We start from the raw sequence: 23,024 nt of genomic DNA, 5'->3' as shown, positions 1-23,024 counted from the left end.
ACAGAAAATCTCTGTGTAATTCTGACTTGCAAATAAATAAAAATCTTTTTAAAAAATTTTAAAAAACAAGTAACCATATCAAGAAAGGATGAAAAGATGATTTTACTAAAAGGAAACAAACCATGTTGTAGGACTATACAGCAGGCTTACTTAAACTGACACTTTATAGATGAAAATACAGTAAAAGAAAAAAAGTCTGAAAGCGCTGTTACAATCAATAGGATGTTATAATTTCACCAATAAAATGTACTAGTTGATATATTATAGCTTTAATATATAGCCCAAATGATTTTTTCTTTGATTCACTTGAGTTTCTCTCAGAACTTGTGCTAGCATTTCTGGAGTACTTCCCAATTTTAGAACACTATAAATATATGCATTAATGGGGTGTTTTATTATGCATTTAACTTTGGAAACTTTTATGGATATCCAAAGGGAAAAACAAAGTTAATTTTAAATATTAATATTTTAACACATTTTTGTAAGCCAATTAATAGCCTTAAACTGAGAGACATTTTACTGAGACAATGTAGAGTTTCTTTTCTTTACTCTTCAATGAAAGATCTTAAAAAGACTGAAGTTATGGATATGAACCAAAACAAGCCAGCTAATCAAAATATACTGGAAAGTGTAAAAAATAGAAAATTGAAAAGAACAGATTTGTATCTATCAGTGAAAATTTCTATATCATTTCTTAAGAGCACCTTGATATTAATAAAGAATAACACTAAAATTCTCAGAGAAATTGGTTCTAAATAAAAACTTAAGAGATTAGAAACACCTTAAAATATCAACAAAATTAGGCATCAGGTCTTACTTCAAGATTAAGGTAATTTCTTACAAATAATATTATATCTTAACCCAGTTTACCAAACTAGGTCCAACACTCAAAACATCTAGACAATAGCACAGTTAAATATTTTAGATGTATCTAAGTCTCTATTTAAAATAAAACAAAGTTACCTAATTCTGAAGCTGATGTTGTCCTTGGACAACTTGGTGAATAATAAATAAGTTGGGTAAACAAAACCAGCAGTTCTGTTAGGGACACTGAATCTTAAAAAAAGAAAAAAGAAAAAAATAATTACAATCATGTTTGCAACTCAAAAACTTTAGCTGAATTTCCATTCACCAATATGATTTTCATAGAAGCTGTAATACAATAAGGCAGAAGTGAGCTGACAATCCATGGCAGAAGATGACAGAAGACTCCAGAAACATAGGGAAAAGATGGTAAGGTAAGCAATACAATGGGTGCTATGCGAGGGTTGTTTCTCCATATATTTTCAACCAATCACTTAACACAAACCTATAATATGAAAGTGTATTAATTTAATCACGGTTATTAGAGTACATCCAATTATGGGCAGTAAAACCCACCTGAATGTACTGGTTCAATTATCTATATTTAGCATTATAGAAAAGGGGTCAGCAAACTTTCTCTGTGAAGAATTAGAAAGAAAGTATTTTAGGCTTTGTAGCCAAACAGCCTCTTTTATAAATACTCAAGTCCACTTTGTAGCACTGCATAGCCACAGGCAATATGCAAATGAACGAGTTACCGATAAAACATCATTATGTACACTGAAATGTATGTATTTGTTCATATGTATTTGTTCACATGTTTCAAAATGTAATGGTCTTCTAATTTTTTTCCAACAACCTAAAAACCACCGTTCTTAACTCACAAATATATGAACCAGAGGCAAACCAGATTTGGCCCCTGGATAATAATGTACCATCCCTTGCTATAGAAGCTTAATTAAAGGATTCTAATGAAAAAGCATTTGAAACTTAAAGATGAATGCTGGTCTACATTATCACAGAACAAAAGACCACTCAGAACATCATCTTGAGATGACCTATGATATTTGATATACCAAACTAAAAGAATAAAGGTTAAATTATTTGTCCATGGGGCTGCTGCTGTGGCACAGCAGGTAAAGTCACTGCCTGCAGTGTTGGCATCCCATATGGGCGCCAGTTCAAGTCCCAGCTGCTCCACTTCTGATCTAGCTCTCTGCTACAGCCTGGAAAAGCAGTAGAAGATGGCCCAAGTCCTTGGACCCCCTCCAACCATGTTGAAGACCTAGAATAAGCTCCTGGCTCCTGGCTTCAGATTGGCACAGCTCCAACCCTTGTGGTCATCTGGAAGTAAACCAGCAGATGTAAGACCTTTCTCTCTCTGCCTCTGCCTCTCTGTAACTCTGCCTTTCAAATAAATAAATATATCTTTAAAAAAAATTTTGTCCAAAACATTGCCATTTATAGGTAAGCCAAAACTTACATGAGGTTTTCTAATTCTGCACCCAGATCTAGATTTTTAACTATATCTGAGAGAAATAAGGAAAACATTTAAAAGCTAGAAAAAAAAAAAAAAAACTAAACATGTAGGGAAAAGTACACACTGAAGACTAAAAGGAAAAGTAAATGCTTCAAACTGTGTGAATTATTGGTAAAATAAAAGGTCTGTAGCTACATATCCTAGAAGAGACCATGCCAAATTTCCAAATTTGAAAATCCAAGGGTACACATTTGGCACAGAAGTTAAGATACTACATGGTATGTCTGCTTCCCACTTCAGAGTGCCTGGGTTTGAGTCCTAAATCCATTTCCAATTCTATCTTCCTGCTAAGGCATATCCTGGGAGGCAATAGGTGTTGGCTCAAGCACTTGAGTCCGTTCTATCCTGGGAGATTCATAGTGAGCACCAGGCCCCTGGCTTCAGCCTGGCCCACCGCCACTGTTAGAGGACTTCAGATAATGACTCAGATAGAATATCTCTCCTTGTCTGTATCTGTTTCTTTCTTGCACTCTCTCTGTGTTTAGGTGCCTTTCAAATAAATAATAAACTTTAAAAATAACAATCTATAGCTTACCATCTCTCAACATACTCATTTCTCCTATTTACACTTACCTTTTCTATTCTTCAGCTTTACAGGAAAGAGTTTTCTGCCTTGTGTATAAATCAGTAATCTTCCTAACAGGCATAGTGAGTGGATGAAATAAATATACTGTAATTCTTGTCCTGAGTAGTAGAAAGTTTTCTGTCTGTTCCCTTAGAGGAGGCAAACAAAGACATTTATTTTAATGTCATTTATATTTTATAGTACCTGTCTTCACACCCTCCTGAACATTAAACACAGTTATAGCCTATAATAAACATTTGGTGTGAATTTTTTAAAATTATTTTATTTCCAAAAATTCTTTACATTAAAGCTGAATAAAAGCAGTCATAAAATTGGCAAACCTCAGAATAGCGCAATTTGCATACAATGTTTATTCCAAAATAAATATCACAAGATTGCCAGAGTAATCATCTGTAATTAAGGAAAAACCTTAAAAGTGAGGGAGGGAGAAAATCAATAGAAAATGTAGGTTACTGGGGGCCGGCGCTGTGGTGCAGTGGGTTAATGCCCTGGCCTGAAGCACCAGCATCCCCTATGGACACCAGTTCAAGTCCTGGCTGCTCCTCTTCCAATCCAGCTCTCTGCTGTGGCCTGGGAAAGCAGTGGAAGATGACCCAAGTCTTTGGGCCCCTGCACCCACATGGGAGACCTGAAGAAGCTCCTGGCTCCTGCCTTCAGATCAGCGCAGCTCCAGCCATTGCGGCCATATTGGGAGTGAATCAGTGGATGAAGGTCTCTCTCTGTCTCTACCACTCTCTGTAACTCTATCAAATAAATAAAATAAATCTTAAAAAAAAAAAAAAGAAAGAAAGAAAATGTAGGTTCTGCTTAATTTTACTAGTTAAAAGTGAACACACTGGGCCGGCTCTGTGGTGTAGTGGGTAAAGCACATGTAGACACCAATTCAAGTCCCGGTTGCTTCACTTCCCATGCAGCTCTATGTTATGGCCTGGGAAAGCAGTAGAAGATGGCCCAAGTCTTTGGGCCCCTGCACCCACACAGGAGACCTTGGAAGACGCTCCAGGCTCCTGTTTCCTGGCTTTGGGCCAGCACAGCTCTGGCTATTGAGGCCAATTGGGGAATGAACCAGTGGATGGAATACCTCTCTCTTTCTTTGCCTCTCCTTTTCTCTTTCTGTGTAACTCTTTCAAATAAATAAATAAATCTTAAAAAAAAAAAAAAAAGTCAACACAGGTTGAGCATTCCTAACCCAAAAACCTGAAAACTGAAATGCTCTGAAATCTGAATGTTTTTAAGATTGAGAGATCTTCTACCTAATGATTTATTCTCCAACTGGCTGTAACAGAGAGAGAAATAGTATCTTCCATCCACTGGTTTATTTCCCAACTAGCCAAAACAGCCAGGGCTGGACCAGGCTGAAGTCAAAGGCCCAAAACTCCATCCAGGTCTCTGACAAAGGTGTCAGGGGCCCAAGAACTTGGCCATCTTCCATTGCCTTCCTAGTTGCATTGGCAGAAACCTGGATCAGAGGCAGAGCATACAGAGCTCAAACCAGCACTCATATGCTTGCTGCATCATAATGCCATCTCCTGAAATCTAAAATTTTTGAGCATTGTATTAGTGCTCAAAAGTTTTGGCTTCTCTGGATCTCCACACGCAAAAGTATGAAACTAGACCTCTATTTATATCTTACACAAAAATCCACTCAAAATGGTTCAAAGATCTAAATCTATGATCCAACATAATCAAATAACTAGAGAACATTGGGGAAATCCCACAAGACATTGTGATAAGCAGATTCCTAAAAGACCCCAGAACCACAGGCAATCAAAGCCAAAATTGACAAATGGGATTACATTAAGCTCAAAAGTTTCTGTACTTCAGCAACATGAAGAGGCAACCAAAAGAATGGGAGAAAATATTTGCAAATTATGCAAATGATAAAGGATTAATATCCAGAATATATAAAGAGCTCAAGAACTCTATAACAACAAAACAAACAACCCAGTTAAGAAATGGGCATGTATGCTAAACTGATCTTGTGTATATAAAGAGAATCGAAAATGAATCATGATGTGAATGGAAGGGGAGAGGGAGTGGGAAAGGGGAGGGTTGCGGGTGAGAGGGACGTTATCGGGGGGAAGCCATTGTAATCCATAAGCTGTACTTTGGAAATTTATATTCATTAAATAAAAGTTAAAAAAAGAAAAGAAAAAAGAAGAAATGGGCAAAAGACTTGAACAGGCATTTTTCAAAAGTAGAAATTCCAATGGCCAACAGACACATGAAAAAATGCCCAGGATAACTAGCCATCAGGGAAATGCAAATCAAAACCACAAGGAGGCTCCACCTCACCCCAGTTACAACAGCTCTCATACAGAGATACCCTAATATACTATTGATAGAAATGTAAACTAGTACAGCCACTGTGGAGGACAGTATGGAAACACCACAGAAATCTGAAAGTAGATCTACCATATGACCCAACCATCTCACTCCTGGGAATTTACCCAAGGGAAATGAAATCAGCATATGAAAGAGTTATGTGTACCCCCATGTTCACTGCAGCTTAATTCATAATAGGTAAGATATGAAATCAATCCCAATGCCCATCAACTGATGACTGCATAAAGAAACTGAAACATAAATACACTACAGAATACTACTCAGTGGTAAAAAAAAAAAAATCCTGTCTTTTGTAACAAAATGGATACAACTAGAAACAATTATATGTAGTAAAATTAGCCAAAGGACAAATACCATATGATTTGACTGATCTGTGGTAACCAATAGAGTATCTAAATTGTAATGTATATGAGTAAAAATGACATTTTGAGATTCAATAATTGTTTATAGCTCTTGTCTCTAATTCTGAGGAACAATGTTTTTTTCCTCATACTATTTGTTGAACTTTTTACTTACTGTTGGGTTAATCTTATTAATGTAAAGTAAACCTAAAATGGATCTTTGTAAAAAATAAGAGTGGGAATAAGAGAGAAGGAAGAAGAGTGGGAGCATGGGCAGGAGGAAGGGTATAGAGGGAAGAATCACTATGTTCCCAAATCTGTATATATGAAATGCATGAAATTTGCATGCATTAAATAAAAATTTTTTGAAAGTGTTGATTTCTGAAGCATATGAGACTTTAATTTTTGGGTTGGGAACTAGTTCAACTAGTAAAGTCTATGCAGATATTCCCAAACCCAAAGAACTCCAAAATGTAAAATACCTCAAGTATTTCAGATAAGGGATATTCAATCTGTACTACAAAATATCATGTTTATAATAATAAATGTAAATGAAGTTAGAATCACTAAAATATAGACATCTTCCAATATATATTCTTCGTTTACTCAGTGATCCATACAGTCATAATCTACTAAGTACCCATTTTATACAAGAAGCTGATTCACTGGTATCATAAAGCCACAAACTTACTGGTGTCATAAAACCAGAGGGGTATACAATTGGAATTCTGGGACTGGTGTTGTCGCACAGCAGGAAAAGCCATTGGTTGCAATGCAGCATCCCATAAGGGCACCAGTTTGTGTCCTGGCTATTCTACTTCCAATCCAGCTCCCTGCTAACAGCCTAGGAAAAGCAGCAGAATGGCCCAAGAGTCTCCTGGCTCCTGGCTTCAGCCTGGCCCAGCCCCAGCCATTGCAATCATCAGGGGTAATGAAGCAGCGGATAAGAGATCTATCTCTCTCTGTCTCTCGCTCTGTCTCTGTAACTCTGATTTTCAAATACAAAAAAATAAATCTTAAACAAATAATAATAAAATAAAATTGGACTTGAAAGTCAATGTGAGGCAACTGATCAGGTATGAATGTGGAGGATATATGAAAAAGGATCCACAGAGGCAAACACTGCATCATGGAACAAAAAAGATTAGAAACAAATAATGGGAAAGTCATGGAACAACAGAAACTGAAGCTTCATTTCTGTGGTTGAAAAGTTAATAGCAGGTAAAGAAATGGGTCCTGAGAAGTGCTCTTTTCTGAAGAGAAGCAGAGGGAAAAAAGCACATATGAAGCACAGAATTTCCTGGTTTTTTTTAGCACAAGAAAAAAAAAAAAAAAAAAAAAAGCCTGTTAAAGGAAGCAGGATAAAATACTAGTAGAAAGAGGGACACAGTACCAAGTGAAGAAGTCTTAGTTCTTTAAACAATCCAACAACAGAATCAAGAGAATAAAGAGACCAATCTGGAACATGACACCTCTTCATTATAGTCTAAAGAAAGGGAATATCTGTAAGAACATTTAAACATGGATCTGTATAATAGAATCAGGACATTTGGGAAACTCATATCTGGAAACTTCTATTTTCCCTGGAGCTCCTCCTAACAGGGAAGCAGACAGGAGCAAGACAGGGGTTAGGACATTAGCAGAGGCTTGTAATGGAACATCAAAGAAACAACATCTACAAGCATTCCAAAACACAAAGACAGTAACCAAAGTTTGAAAAATATATTTATACTTTTAAACTATGTCACAAATTCTCTCTGCTTAACTTCCTGTATACCAGAAACCACAGAGGATTGAATTGATAAAGTTGGAGAACTGCAAGCAGGAACCTCTGAAGGAGAAATGAGCAAAAATTTGGAAACAGCAGAATGCAATGAAGAACACTGAAGTCTTCACTAGACACCGAAGAAAATAGGGATTGTTAGAATGACAGGAAAAGAAACAGCTAGACATAAAATTTTATATCAAGAATTTAGAAAACTCCATAAATTTGTAAACAAGATGACATATAAACATGTATCCTTTTACTTCCTTTGAAGAATAAATTCTGACTTTGTACTTTTTCCACCACCATGATTTACTCTTTGATCATTTCCCACTTGCTATGAACTAAAGAATTTACTCAGGGATGAAGAAAATTATATCTCCATCTCTCAGAACAAGTTATTTGCTTAGTGAAACAACATAAAAATAACAGGATGATAAAAGATAGCAGTTTTACATGACAAGTTGTAAGTAAGTTGTAAGTGAAAAAGCAACAAAAATTCAGAATAAGCAGAGAAGTATTCTTAAAAATTTGAAGATTGTAATGTTACAATGAATAAGATAGCTATTAGTGTAGAGGATTGTGAATAGAGCAATAGAAGTAAAAAGAAAGCTGTATAGGTATCAGTATGCAAGAGGAATATAAGAAGACTTACTTTAGTCAGTAACTAGAGAAAAGATCAGATTAGAAATGACTGCCAGGGGGCCGGCGCCGCAGCTCAATAGGCTAATCCTCCGCCTGCGGCGCCAGCACCCCGGGGTTCTGGTCCCGGACAGGGCGCCGGATTCTGTCCCAGTTGCCCCTCTTCCAGGCTAGCTCTCTGCTGTGGTCCGGGAGTGCAGTGGAGGATGGCCCAAGAGCTTGGGCCCTGCACCCGCATGGGAGACCAGGAGAAGCACCTGGCTCCTGCCATCGGATCAGCGCGGTACGCCAGCCGCGGCGGCCACTGGGGAGTGAACCAACGGTAAAGGAAGACCTTCTTCTCTGTCTCTCTCTCTCTCACTGTCCACTCTGCCTGTCAAAAATAAAATAAAAAAAAAAAAAGAAATGACTGCCAGGGGCCAACACTGTGGCACAGCAAGTTAAGCCACTGTCTGCAGCATCAATATCCCATATGTGCACCAGTTCAAGATGCAGCTGCTCCACTTCAAGTCCACCTCCCTGCCAATGGCCTGGAAAAGCAGTCCAAGTCCATAGGGCCATTTACTCATGAAAGAGACCAAGAAGAAGCTCCTGGCTCCTGGCTTCGGCCTGGCACCAGCCTTTGCAAGCCATCTGGGGAGTGAACCATAGGATGGAAGGATGGAAGACTTCTCTGTCTAACTGTCTCTGTCTCTGTCTCTCTCTGTCTCTCTCTCTTTCTAACTTTGCCTTTCAAATAGATAAAATAAATCTTTTAAAAAAAGAAATAAATTACTGTCATATTATGAAGCATTTAGGACATTTTAGCTAACTCAGAATAAAAAGGGAGGAGTCACAAAGTAGAATGGGGTATCCAGTAATAAAGATAAGATTTTATGGAACTTTTCCTCCCATTAAAGAACATAAGAGATTGATTGAATGAATAACTGAATGACTGATACACTAGCAGAGAGAAAACAATGGACTGTGTATTATTGTAGTATAAAAAATTAGGACACATACCCTAGTATGAATTGAAGAACTGCATATAATAAAAAATCACTATGACATTAATTTCAAATGTAGATCTATTGTAAAAAGTCATGATTATACTATATCTTTATATTTATAAATAATATTTCACACCATTAGCAAGTGATCTAGCTTACCAAGATATAAACAACTAAACAACTACTTTGAATAAGTTATTACTAAATGATTGTTATTAATTAAACTAATCTTTTAAAGTATGTTATAGAGAAAATGACACTCACCACAATGCTTTGATTGTTCCAAAATTTCACCAGTTCTCATGGTCTGACACAATTCAAAATATTGAACACACTGCTGAACTGCTGTAGTTATCTGATAAAATAATAACTAATTAATTCCAGACATTTTTAGCCCTAAGTCCAGTAACTTGAAAATTTAGTGGAGGCTTTAAAAAAGTGCTCTAAGAGAATATTCGAGAAAAATTCCAGAATAGTATTTTTCTATCCAATGAAGCTCAGTCTCCCCAGCTACATTTTTCTGGGGAAAGTGAAAGCATTTGTGAGTCAACCAATATTGTTATAATATTGGTGTAAATTGATGGAAATAAGGCTTATCCTTTACATCTTATAATAAAAGATGCAAACACTCGGTGGCCCTGACTAAAAACTATCTTGCCCAATACCTTTGCCTTTGAATATTTTCTTCCCACTCATCCATTAAAATACCAGCTAGATCAAGCCTTCATTCTCACTTACCTCAAAAACTAAAAATGCTGATAACCGGTAAAGAAATATCTTATTTTCAAAAAAGAGTCACAATAAAAAATGATCTCCAATCCTTACTATGCCCAGTGATTCTGCTGAGTCTCCACTCTAACTCCTCTCCCCATTCACCATGAGCAGAGAATTCCTCTTTCCTCAACACCTGTTTGATGTAGATGCCCTTTCACTGTAATTTCCAAGTAAAACATAAGCCACTCATTAGATAAGGACTGATAACTAATAGATTTAATAAAAAGGAGGTTGTTGGTGATCTTGGAAAGACCAATTTCAGGGGAGCTTGGAGAATAAAGCCAGTTCATAATTGAAACAGGAATAAGAACCAAAAAAGTATAGGGAACTAGTATAATTTTCATTTTCAAGAAGGTTGGTTGTGAAGAAAAAAAAAAATAGGGCTGATAGTACAGGGATCTTAACAAGTCAAGAATAATTTCAAGTTGGAAGGATATGATCATGCTTAAATGTAATTGAGGAAAGTTAATAGGAAGAGGATACTTCCAAAACTTTATGAAAAATGGAATTAGTAGGTGTTCATTTTAGTGCAAAGTAAATTTGAAATCCACGTATAGTTTTTTCCATAATATGTGTTTTCTACGAGCTTTTTGAACATCCCCATACAAAAGAGAAGGATAGCTGAGAGAAAAAAGTACAGCAAAGGAAGAAGCAAATAGGACCCAAGTAGAAAGAAGGATTAAGGTTGAGATGGGGAAAAAAATTGAAGATTTCACAGACAGAAATGGTTTAATAATTGTGGTGTCAATGAATTTTCCAAGCTAGTTAATTCTTATGGCCTCAAATGTACACAGAAAAGAGTTAACATGGTAGAACTTCTTTATAAAAGCTTGATTTTATAGTTGGAGTCTGAGAGCATCTGGGAACATGGATTTCAGAAAGGTTTAAACCATTAACAGAATGGCTAGGAGGGATTTCACCATACCTAAACTGTCTATATAGATATGAGTGGGGTTTATGCTGAACACCTGTTTTCCTCTTAGGTATCTGGGATTGTGGTATTTCCTAGACAGAGGATGCCAACATGATCAGCCCCAGTTAAAAAAAGAGTTGGGGGGGGGGGGTGGAGGTCGCATTGAGCCAATGAATTTCCCCTGTAGGCAACATTTCACAGGAATTGTCACAATTCTGTGATGAAATTGTGCATATCCTATATGATTTTTGGTGGAGAAAAAGACTCTTAGAAGCTAGCTAGCACTTTCATATCTTTCAGATTTTACCCAATGTGCCTGTTCTCCTTGCTTTGAATCTTTACATTGTAATATGGGTAAATGGCAGTTGATAATATGACTATATATATTTCCTAGCAAATCACCAAATTGGGTTGGTTTTGGAGGACCATTCTTTGATAGCTACAGTTCTTTTCTAAATCATACTTCAGAGATCCATGCCTCCTAGATATCAGCATTTCAAACTCAATATAACCAAATCTACTAAATCTAAAAACCGTTATCTTTCCCAGCAAAAATTTTCCTCCTGCTGTGTTAGAAACCTCAATGAATTACATTATCTCAATTATCTCCTCAATGAATTACATTATCTCAATTATCTGAGGCTTCATCCATTCTCCAAACAAAAGCTAAGGACTTTAAATCCTACATTCTAAATATGGTATACCTTAAGCCATCCATTATCCCAATTCTCACTGTCTTATCCTTAACTAATGCTTCTATCACCTTTCACTAGATAACCACACAGCTACTGGCTATACCATTGAACAATGCAGATTCTCATTCATTACAGAAAATGTTATTGGACAGCACTGATGAGAAGCTAGAAGAAATGCTTTAGCAGATCATCATGCATAACAGGCTGCTATGACCAGTCCTAACATAAAGGTGTCTTATAGAACAGAAGACAAAACTCATGGCATGGTCCAAAGTTTTTACCACAGATACACAAAATTTAATCTTCAATTCTGAAGAGAAAACAGAAATAAATGAATCCTGAATCCATTTTGCTCAAGATTTTTTTTCAGAACTGCGGCCACGGTTACTTTAAAAAAAACCAATATACCATGAATATCTGTTGATATGTTGTAAATGAAGGAAAGTTTTTTTTTTTTTTTTAAGAAAATGAGATTTAAGTTGAAATATACAGGTTAACAGATTATGTAACAGGATGTAAATATTTGACCAAATAATATATTTAATTGATTTATAATGAAGAAATTGAATTTATTGGCTAAAAATTTGAGTATAGTTAACTTTTCAAAAAAAATATTTAAAAGTTAACATATTAGAAACATACTTGAAAAGCTTTATTTGGGGAAAAAATAAAATATATATGTAATTAATAATGAGAAAATTAACAAAAAGAAATATACTTGAAATATTTCCACTGGGGCCTCTGTGATAGTAATAGTGTGAGTATATAAACCATGGAATAAAAATATGCTCTTATTTGTTTTTGCTTTTCTCAGTTCTAACAATACCTATCTATGCTCATATGGCAACAACAAATTTTCATTTAAGAATGAAAGATATATGAAATAATAAAAGACTTATTTCAATTCAATTTCTCCAAAAACTTGTAAGCATCTTTTACAAATTTCCATACCATTTTTCAAAATCCCTCTCTTTTTCTGCAGCTCAATTCTCTTGATTCTCAAACACAAGACAATTGTTTTCCACATTTCATTTTATTCTCTACTGCACTCATTCAAAAATTCACAATTCCGGGAATCTGTCTTTCATCTCACCTCTAAATTCAAGGTCTTTAATATACAACATATACATATGGTTATATAGAAAACTCTTAAAGTATTTTAATAAATTTCAAGTTTTTCATGTTTGTCAATTATTATTTATTAGACATTAATTTCAATTCCTCTCAATGCCTTTCACATTTTTCTTCTAATAGTAATATATGTTGATGTAGCCTGGTAACATATGTTATAATATTAGCCTAATACATGATGTATCTTGAACTAATTTTTATTAATGCAAAAGCTTTTATCATTCAGAATTTTTTATGCAACTTTTACTCAAAAGTATGGGTATATTTTATAGAACTCCCTACATAATACCTGATCTGAACCAAATTACATGCCAACGCTTAAAAATATGGCTTCTGTCAAACTAGTTTATTTATTGCATCCCAATTCACTATGCTTACTAATCATTATCCTGACTGCATTTTTAAGTCCTTACTTTTATCCTTTTGTTGGTAGTTTAAGGCTACATAAAAATGGAATGGCCTCATTATCCAATATTAATTATCATCATTCAACTTTGTATATTCAAGTTATTACATCATAAACCTTTTTGTGACATTATTTTTAACATAAAAAGATAGGCACACAAACTTACCAGAGACTTATATTTCTTTTCAAGAAGTCTTAATACTGCAGATCTGCTATAATATGCATGCTAAAATTCAGGAGAAATGGTATTTAATATTTAAACTAGGAGGCCATTCAAAATATATTTTCCCTCTATTATTTCTAATAAAAGTCACACAATAGCTTAGGTTTAAATTATAATAATCAATGAGAAACAGGTTTTTCTATGTACACTGTATTGGAAGCATAGCAATAACAAGGGCACAAATGATATCAAAAAAACATGGATCATTTAGTGACAGGCCAGTGAAAAACCATTCTATCAATCGATTGTGCCCAATTTTCATGCTAAACAATTTTAAAATGACCACTCCAAATCATAGCCAACAACTTGTATTAAGACAGAACCCAAAGAAAGATACAGATGGCAAGGAGATAATCTCTGTCCGATAGGAATATCATATTGTCTACCAGAACAAAAATTTGCCAAGGTTGAAAGGACCCAAAGGGGCAGTATCCTAATCATTTTCTGCCAATTATATTTAAAAATTATTGAAACAGCCAAAAAAGCTTTAATTCTCTACTTAAAGCAAAATATACATGGAATTAAAACATGCACAACATGGTGCAAAAGCAAGGAAAACTGTAAATATTGTTCAGTGAAATGTTTAGTGTTAGGTGTCGTTAGTGGTAAAATATAGCTTTTGTATTTTATCTAGGAACAACCAAAATAGTAAACAAACTAAACCCCAGTAAACAAAAAAATCGGAACTCTGGGAAAAAGAGTTTTTTCAATTTATTAGTATTTTTATTAACTGAAGGTTAATCAGAATCTTGTATGTTTTAACCTTGAGACTTAAAATATTTCAAAATCCATGAATTCTTTTTACACCTTTAATAAGAGAAATATTTTAATGTATAACTAAATTATTTTCTGATCATATTCTAAAAAGGAACTCTCATAACTTATCCCTTGAAATCATAGTTAGCAAACTAAAGCCCTCACACAAAATTCAATCTATTGCCTGATTTGGTAAATAAGGTTTTAGGACATAGTGAAGTCCATTCATTTAATTAACACATATGGATGCTCTGGGGATACAACAGTTGGGTTAAATAACTTCAACAGAGACCAGAAAGTCCACAAGGACAAATACATGAATATTTAATGTCTGGTCCTTACAGACATAAATGGTATAGAAGGATGTGATGAATTTTCATTAACAGTAGTTAATATTAACAGTAGCTGTTTATCTGATTTTTTAATGACTTTCTATTGGTTACTGTGATCATTCATATTCTCTTAGGAATCAAGTTCTAACAACACAGATGTTAAGCGAAATAAAGTTAATTTTAAACAATTAGTACAACATTTCATTTTTGTTAAAAAAAAGACATAAACAGATAAATTAAGAATAAGAAATGTACTGAGGCAGGCATTGTGGCATAGCAGGCTAAGACACAGCCTGTGACACTGGCCTCCCACATGGGCATTGGTGGGATTCCAGGCTGCTCCACACCCATCCAGCTCCCTGCTAATGCTCCTGGAAAAACAGGGGCAGAGGGCCCAAGTGCTTGATTCCTGACATCCATGTGGATGACCTCAATGGAGTTCCAGGCTTCTGCTATTGGCCTGCCCAGTCCTAATTGTTGTGACTATTTGAAGAGTGAACCAGCATATGGAAGCTCGCTCTCACTCTTGCTCGCTCATTCGCTCTCGCGTGCGTGCCTTTCAAATAAAGAAATATTTTTAAAACAAATGAGCATTGAAATTTTATTTCCAACCACACCTATTTAAAAATTTGAAAAGTTTTAAAGAATATCTGATTTTAAACAGTTCAACTAGAGATTCAAATTATCATTTAAGAGCCTATTTTAGATGTATCACTTACTAGGTAAACAATCTCAAACATTACAATTCAAAAATGAAGTATTAATGTCACCTACCTCATAGAATTTTATAAAAATTAAATGAGTCAATCCATATAAAAGCAATAAGAACTCACAAAGTAAATACTCAAACATCAGCTATACTTTAGAATGATGTAGCAATGTAGCAATGCACTACAGAATATAAAAACATTTCCTTACCATCCACTTTTGGAACCACACAGCCTTGGTATCGACTAATGCAAAAAAGTAGATTGGATCCAAAACCTTCTGTGACATGAGATGGCTTTGATCATGTTTAACTGACAACAAAGACAAAGTACTCTCCACAATTTCTTCCATATACCTTAATGTTTGAGAAAGAAGGGGTTTTCAGGAAAAAAAAAAAAAGTTATTATAGATATACTAGGGCTGGTGATGTTCTTTGTATTTATGTTATGATAAAGTAATAACAAATCTATAGGAAAAATTTTTATTTATATTTCAGTAAATAATAGGGATTGGATTCACACGCGATTTTTCTCCTTAAAAACTGATGCGCTGGTCTTTAAAAAAAAAATCACTTTTGCAGAAGATTCCAAGATGGCTGATTAGGGAAAACACGTGCGGATTCTGAACAGGGAAATATAGCAGAAAAAAATCGGGGGAAGTGCATTCCCAGGCGAGAGCTGCAGAGAGGTTTGCAGAGGAAAATCTACAGAAAAAAGAGGAATGCAGTGGAGCAGCATGGAAAGCACGTACACACAGCAGCAAGAAGGGACACCATTCATAAATTCCGCAGCTGGCGGCTAGAGGAGACATTAGGTTCTGAGAGTGAGGTAAAGGCAGATTGAAGCAGCTGGTGCCACTGGTGAAACTGCCTGAGGGAGATCTTTGTGGTCCAGACTGTCTTTGAGTACGGCCTAGATCTCTAGCAGGGGGTGAGGGGCAGGGTACCCCCTACTACAGCCAAGGAAAAGCACATTTCTTTCTCATCATTCATGATAAGAGCACTCAGCAAACAGAGGGGAGAGGCACCATTTTGACACAAATAGAAGCTACAGCAGCTCTTGTGCACACAACCAGAGGATTTGGGGGAGGGGAGGAATCTGTGCTTCCCACTGCCTTAGAGTCTGGCTAAGGTTGACAAGAGACTGGGCACTCACTTAGAAATGTGAGGTGCCAGGGCCAGCACTTCGGGTAGCATGTAAAGCCACTGGCTGCAGTGCTGACATCCCATATGGGTGCCAGTTTGAGTCTCGGCTGCTCCACTTCCAATCCAGCTCTCTGCTATGGCCTGAGAAAGCAGGAGAAAATGGCTCAAGTCCTTGGGCCCCTGCACCCACGTGGGAGACATGGTAAAAGCTCCTGGCTTCTTGCTTTTGATCAACGCAGCTCCAGCCGTTGCAGCCATTTGGGGAGTAAACCAGTGGATGGAAGACACCTCTCTCTCTCTCTCTCTCTCTCTCTCTCTCTCTGCCTCTGTCTCTCTGTAACTCTGACTTTCAAATAAATAAATAAATCTTAAAAAAAAAAAAAAAGAATTGTGAGGTGCCTCCATCCTCTCAACCTATTACAGGCCCCAGGGCGCAAACTATCAAGGTGGAACACCTACAGGAAGTTAGCTCTGAAAGCAACTCTGCTCTCTCCATGGTTGTGCAGGCTGGTGGGGAGGAAAAGGGAATCTCTGCTCCCCATGGCCATGGGAGCCTTGCACACTTTGACTATGGGAATCTTATGACTGAAAGATAGAGCAGGGGTGTGGTTGGGTCTCTGGGCAATCACTGTGTCTGGTATCAGAGGATCAGAGTTCCCTGACTGCTCAGGGTGGGTCATTGCTGAGGGTTTCTAGTCTCACACTGAAGAATGCACAGATCATTTATGCAGCTCATGCGCCAGCTTGGGTGAAGGTTGTACCCACTGTGGGCTAACCCTGGGCATGGATCACCTTGAAACAGATGTAATCATACCCTCCCCACTGTTGACAATAGATATTTACCACGCCCAACTTGTATGTCACCCTGGATTCTCACCCCACACTTAAGCACTGATCAGAGTTCCCTGGCCCCACCCAGCACACACCTCTAGGTATTAACTGAAGGAGCAAAAACTCCACTAAGCCACAGAGGCATAGCTCAAAGAAAAAACTCAGTCAATTCAAAATGGATCAAGGATCTAAATCTACAACCTGATACCATCAAATTACTAGAGGAGAACATTGTGAAAACTGCAAGACATTGGCATAAGCAAAGCCTTCATGGGAAAGACCCCAGAACCACAAAAAATAAAGGCCAAAATTAACAAATGGGTTTACATCAAGCTGAGACTTCTCTGCACTGCAAAGGAAACACCAAAGTCAACAGGCAACAAGAGTGGGAGAAAATATCTGCAAACTATGCATATGATAAAGTGTTAATATTCAGAATCTATGAAGAGCTCAAGAAACTCAACAACAACAAAACCAACAATCCAGTTCAGAAATGGGCAAAGGACTTGAACAGGCATTTTTCAAAAGAAGAAATTCAAATGGCCAATAGACACATAAAAAAAATGCTTAGGATCACTAGCCATGAGGGAAATGCAAATCAAAACCACAATGACTTCTCACCTCACCCCAGTTACAATGCTCTCATATAGAAATCAACAAATAATAAATGTTGCCAAGGATGTGAGGGAAAAGGTACACTAATCCACTGTTGGTGGGAATGTAAAATAGTACAGCCATTGTAGAAGACAGTCTGGAGATACCTCAGAAAGCTGAAAATAGGTCTACCATATTATCCAGCCATCCCACTTCTGGGAATTTACTCAAATGTAATCACATATAAAACAGTTATATGTATCCCCATGTTTATTGCAGCTCGAATCACAGTAGCTAAGATATGGAATCAACCTAGATGCTTATCAACCGATGACTAGATTAAGAAAATGTGGTACATATACACTATGGAATATTACTCGAGAATAAAAAAGAATGAGATCCTTTCTTTTGAAACAAAATGGATGCAACTGGAAACCACTATTCTTAGTGAAATAAGCCATTCCAAAAAGACAAAAATCATGTTTTCCCTGGTCTGTTGTAATAGAGTACAAAAAATGTAATACATAATTATTTGCATTGCAATATGCATAAAATTATTCCTTTGCATAAACTGTTGAAAGGAAATGGTTTAAAGTCTAAGTGAAGTTAATTATTAACATAGCCACACAGTAAATATTTATATGCTATATTGTCAATGGTTGTATTTTATCAAAAGAAACTATAAATGACTAATTGACCAACAAATTGCATATGGGTGAAATGGTAATTTATACATTCAATTATTATTTAGTTTCATTATCCACATTCCTACTAAACTTGGGTCTTTTTGCTGTTTACTTGTTAAATTTCTTACTTGGTGAAGTATTAAGCCTTTTTACTATTATGTAAATTTAAAATGTTATCTCAAAAAGTAAAAAAAAAAGAGGGAAAAAGGTAGAATGAAGGATGAAGGAGGGAGGGAGAGAGGGAGTTTAACATAAAAGAACCTCAGGCTACAGCTTTTTTTATGTTGTTGCTATAAATGGCAAAACCATTCATACAGCTAAATACAAAACTTGTTGAGCTATAAAAAAAACCCTTATTAATCACTTCTTAATCATGAAAATCAATTAAAACTGTCGTTACTCCATCTTTAAAATGCATGTGGAGCAGTAATGCCATGTTTTATATTGGCATTAATCATGGGACTTACTTCTCGGGGTGACGAATCCAGAAAGAAGGAGCCTCTCTCTGATACTCATTTAGAAGACGAACCTACAAGGGAGTAAACAACATTTCTCAAAAAATTAGAATTCTTAAATATAGAACGACTTAAATAAAAATAAAAGCAAATTGTAACAAATGCATACCTTTTTAAGTAAGCGGATCATATTAGTATTAGTTATATCTATACCAGCTGAAAGTGTAGGAATATGATTTTCTCTAGAAAGAAAGTATACTTCCAAATATTTAGCTGAAAAAAAGCAAAAATATAAAATTATTATACATTCATTTACATTCCTTCCAAAAAGCTATTTCCTATACAGTTTTCTTAATGATATGTTAAAAACACTAAAATGTTTCAATAAACATACCTAAGCTTGTATAAATCTCCTTAGTCATATGTAATGGTGAAAGCGTAAATGTCTGTGCATAGAATTTTAAAATCCGGTCCTAGGGAAATGAGACAAAAATATACATTTAAAATTCTTACAAGAACAAAATAGAGATGAAACATTTTTCATCTAATAAAAACTCAGAAAATAAACACAAAATAAATCATTCAGAAACCTGAGTAGAAATACAACTAATGTACTTAAAAAGGACATACTGGAGTGAGTGGTTGGCCTAGCAGTTAAGACCAGTTAAGACCCCATGTCCCCACACCAGAGTGCTCAGAATCAAATCAGCATTTGATTCCAGTTTCCTGCTAATGCAGACCCTGGGAATCAGAAGTGATGACTGAAGTGACTGAGTTCCTGCCACCTATGAGAGAGTCCTAGATTGAGTCTCTGGCTCCCAGTTTTGGCCTGGCTCAACCCCAGCCATTGCTGTTGTAGGTATTTTGGATGTGAACAAGTGGATGGGAGCTCTATTTATCAGTCTCTTTGTATCTCTCTGTGTCTCTGTCTCTGTGTCTCTGCCTCTGCCTCTCAAATTAATAAAAAATTCAAAAAAATTAAACAAAAGGAGGATATTCTTGCTTTGGTCAGCAAAAAATGAAACTGACAGCAACTAATAGCAAATCTAGGCCGGCGCCGCGGCTCAATAGGCTAATCCTCTGCCTGCGGCACCAGCACCCCAGGTTCTAGTCCCGGTCTGGGCGCCGGATTCTGTCCCGGTTGCCCCTCTTCCAGTCCAGCTCTCTGCTATGGCCCAGGAGTGCAGAGGAGGATGGCCCAAGTCCTTGGGCCCTGCACCTACATGGGAGACCAGGAGAAGCACCTGGCTCCTGGCTTCGAATCAGCGCGGTGCGCCAGCCGCAGCGCACCGGCCACAGCGTGCCGGCCACAGCAGCCACTGGAGGGTGAACCATTGGTAAAGGAAGACCTTTCTCTCTGTGTCCCTCTCTCTCACTGTCCACTCTGCCTGTCAAAAATTAAAAAAAAAAAAAAACAGCAAATCTAATCATAGAAATATATCACTGCAAAATCTATTAAGAGTACATACTGACTTTGGAAGACATGAAGGAAGGTGAGGCATGACAGAGAATAATGTAAAGGTGTAAATAAACAAAAACCTCCCTCCCACCCGCAACCATCCCATCTCCCACTCCCTCTCCCATCCCATTCTTCATCATGATTCATTCTCAATTATCATTATATACAGAAGATCAACTTAGTATATACTAATTAAAGATTTCAACAGACTACACCCACAAAGATACAAAAAGTATATTGTACTGTTTGAGTAGTAGTTTTACCATTAATTCTCATAGTACAACACATTAAGGACAGACTCCCGTTGTTAATTTAACAATTGACACTCTTATTTATGACGTCAGTAATCACCCTAGGCTCTTGTCACAAACTGTCAAGGCTATGGAAGCCTCTTGAGTTCACAAACTCTGATCTTATTTAGACAAGGAAGTGGAAGTTCTCTCCTTCCTTCAGAGAAAGGTAATGCCTTCTTTGATGGCCCATACTTTCCGCTGGGATCTCACTCACAGAGATCTTTCACTTAGGTTTTTTTTGCTTTTTTGTTTGTTTGGAGTTTTTTTTGGTTTTTTTTTTTGGTTTTTTTGTTTTTTTTGGTTTTTTTTGCCACAGTGTCTTCGCTTTCCATGCCTGAAATAGTCTCATGGGCTTTTTAGCCAGATCCGAATGCCTTAAGGGCTGATTCTGAGGCCAGAGTGCTGTTTAGGGCTTTTGCCATTCTATGAGTTTGCTGTCTATCACACTTTTCAATCATTGTAGGCATCACTCAATTACATGTAAGTGTCCTTCAAAGTCAGAAATGCAGAAACTCAAACAGAACCTGGATCAAGCAAATTTTAAAGTGAAAATAATACCATCCCTTGTTTCCTATTCTAAAATTTCTCCTCTATAACAATAGCTTTCTATTTTATTAAGAAATGAAACATATTGTTGCTAGATAATATTCTTTTTTTTATATTCTTAATGGCTAAGTAAAGTAATATATACTAACCCATTAGGAACTTCTCTATGTTTATAAAGTGATAATTTCTCAAATAAAGCAACCTTAGCCCTATTCTGTCTTTGATGTAGAAAGGAAAAAATACAAGGAAGTTTACAATTGCACTTTTGTTAAAGAGTCTAGAAATTTAAAAATGACAGGAAAATACTTTTTTTCCCCTAGAAGTTCTTGGATCACTAAGTTTTTGTTTGGTTGTTTGGTTGTGTTTTTTTTTTTTTTTTAAAGATCCCTAAGTATTTACAGAAGTCTACAATACCCTCTGATGTTTATAAGGTTGAACTACATCCAAGCATTGGGTACATACTTTTATCACTATAAAAAATTGTGGTTTTATTCTAGTAAAACAAATTGTGGTTCCTGAATGATTTCTGTTATCAATATCATTATGTCTCCATTGACAGCAGAATGCAATTTAAATTGATAGATGTATTAAGATATATTTTTCCCAAAGAAATCACTTATTGAAGGAGTACAAATTTCGTAAGTACAACTTTAGGAATATTGTTATTGCTCCCAGAATACCTGCCATCCCACCCTCCTCCCACCACATCTCCTCCTTTTTCTCCCATTCCCAGTCCCATTCTCCATTAAGATTAATTTTCAGTTAACCTTATACATAGAAGACCAACTCTATACTAAGTACAGTTTTCAACAATTTGCACACACACACACACACACATACACAAACTGTTTGAAAACAAGTTTCACAGTTAATATCTCATAGTACAACTCATTGAGGACAGAGGTCCTGCATGGGAAGTAAGTGCACAGTGACTCTTGTTAATTTAACAATTGACACTCTGATGTATGTCAATGATCACACGAGGCCCTTGACATGAGCTGCCTAGGCTATAGAAACCTTTTTAATCTACAATGTCCGTCAGTATTTAGACAAGGCCATAAGCAAACCCAAAGTTCTCTCCTCCCTTCAGAAAAAGTACATCCTTCATTGATGGCCACTTCTTTCCATTGGGGTCTAACTCACAGAGATCCTTCATGTAGGACATCTTTTTTTGCAACAGTGTATTGGCTTTCCGTGCCTGAAATGTTCTCATGGGCTTTTCATCCAGACCAGAATGCCTTAAGGGCTGGTTCTGAAGTCAGAGTGCTATTAAAAGCGAATGTCATTCTATGAGTCTGCTGTTTGGGCTGCTTCCCATATTGGAACATTCTCTCCTTTTTAATTATATTATTATTATCAGATACTTGATCCTATTTATATGATCATTTTAACATTTAATCCTATCTATATGATCACTTTAACACTTAAGATGGATGTTTACCACCCAGATTAATGGGATTTAGGGTTCCCTGACAAGTTTTTAAACTGAATGCTTAAAGTAAGTACATAGGAATGTATGTAGACTATAAAGCTTTACAGTTACAAACTTCCTCCTGCCTCTCTTAATCCTACTCTTATCTTTTGCTGATTTCTATTTTCAATTGACTTTATAGACATATGATTAACTCCGTGTTAAGTAAGGAGTTCAACAAATAGTATGAAGAAGAAAAAAAAACCTGTTCCTCATCAGTCAAGACAAGGGCTGATCAAGTCATTGTTCTCAAAGTGTCAATTTCACTTCTACACATTTTCTTTCAGGTTCTCTGTTGGTTCTCACAGATCAGGGAGAACATATGCTATTTTTCCCTTTGGGATGGGCTTATTTCATTAAGTATAATGTTTCCCAGATTCACCCATTTTGTTGCAAATGACCAGAATTCATTTTTTTAACCACTGTGCAGTATTCCATAGTGTATGTATCCCATAATTTCTTTATCCAGTCTTAAGTTGACAGGCATTTAGGTTGATTCCATGTCTTAATTATTGTGAATTGAGCTGCAATAAACATAGGGATACAGATAATTCTTACATATACTAATTTCATTTCCCTTGGGTAACTTTCCAG

At 36.3% G+C, this 23,024-nt stretch overlaps 1 protein-coding gene across 4 annotated transcripts in view; it reads right to left on the bottom strand.

Annotated features, from left to right (window-relative positions):
• Nucleotides 1-23,024, bottom strand: part of TBC1D32 (TBC1 domain family member 32) — a 276,080-nt gene that overhangs the window by 207,709 nt on the left and 45,347 nt on the right. For 3 of the 4 annotated variants that reach the window (XM_070073655.2, XM_070073650.2, XM_070073652.2), the window contains 8 exons: nt 19,056-19,134; nt 18,831-18,934; nt 18,674-18,735; nt 15,162-15,306; nt 13,099-13,158; nt 9,278-9,368; nt 2,918-3,058; nt 964-1,056 (listed from right to left, as the gene is read on the bottom strand). In XM_070073655.2, coding sequence (XP_069929756.2) covers nt 964-1,056; nt 2,918-3,058; nt 9,278-9,368; nt 13,099-13,158; nt 15,162-15,306; nt 18,674-18,735; nt 18,831-18,934; nt 19,056-19,134 — 775 coding nt within the window. Of the gene's footprint in view, nt 1-963; nt 1,057-2,917; nt 3,059-8,037; nt 8,398-9,277; nt 9,369-13,098; nt 13,159-15,161; nt 15,307-18,673; nt 18,736-18,830; nt 18,935-19,055; nt 19,135-23,024 lie in introns of those variants that run through there. The other variant, XM_089332749.1, reaches the window with a different exon arrangement.

The sequence above is a fragment of the Oryctolagus cuniculus genome, chromosome 5, assembly GCF_051225735.1.
Source record: "Oryctolagus cuniculus isolate XC-2025 breed Fujian yellow rabbit chromosome 5, ASM5122573v1, whole genome shotgun sequence".
In the NCBI taxonomy this organism is placed as follows: Eukaryota; Metazoa; Chordata; class Mammalia; order Lagomorpha; family Leporidae; genus Oryctolagus; species Oryctolagus cuniculus.
The sequence above is the reverse complement of the archived record's forward strand: the minus strand, read 5'-3'. Positions and strand labels throughout refer to the sequence as shown.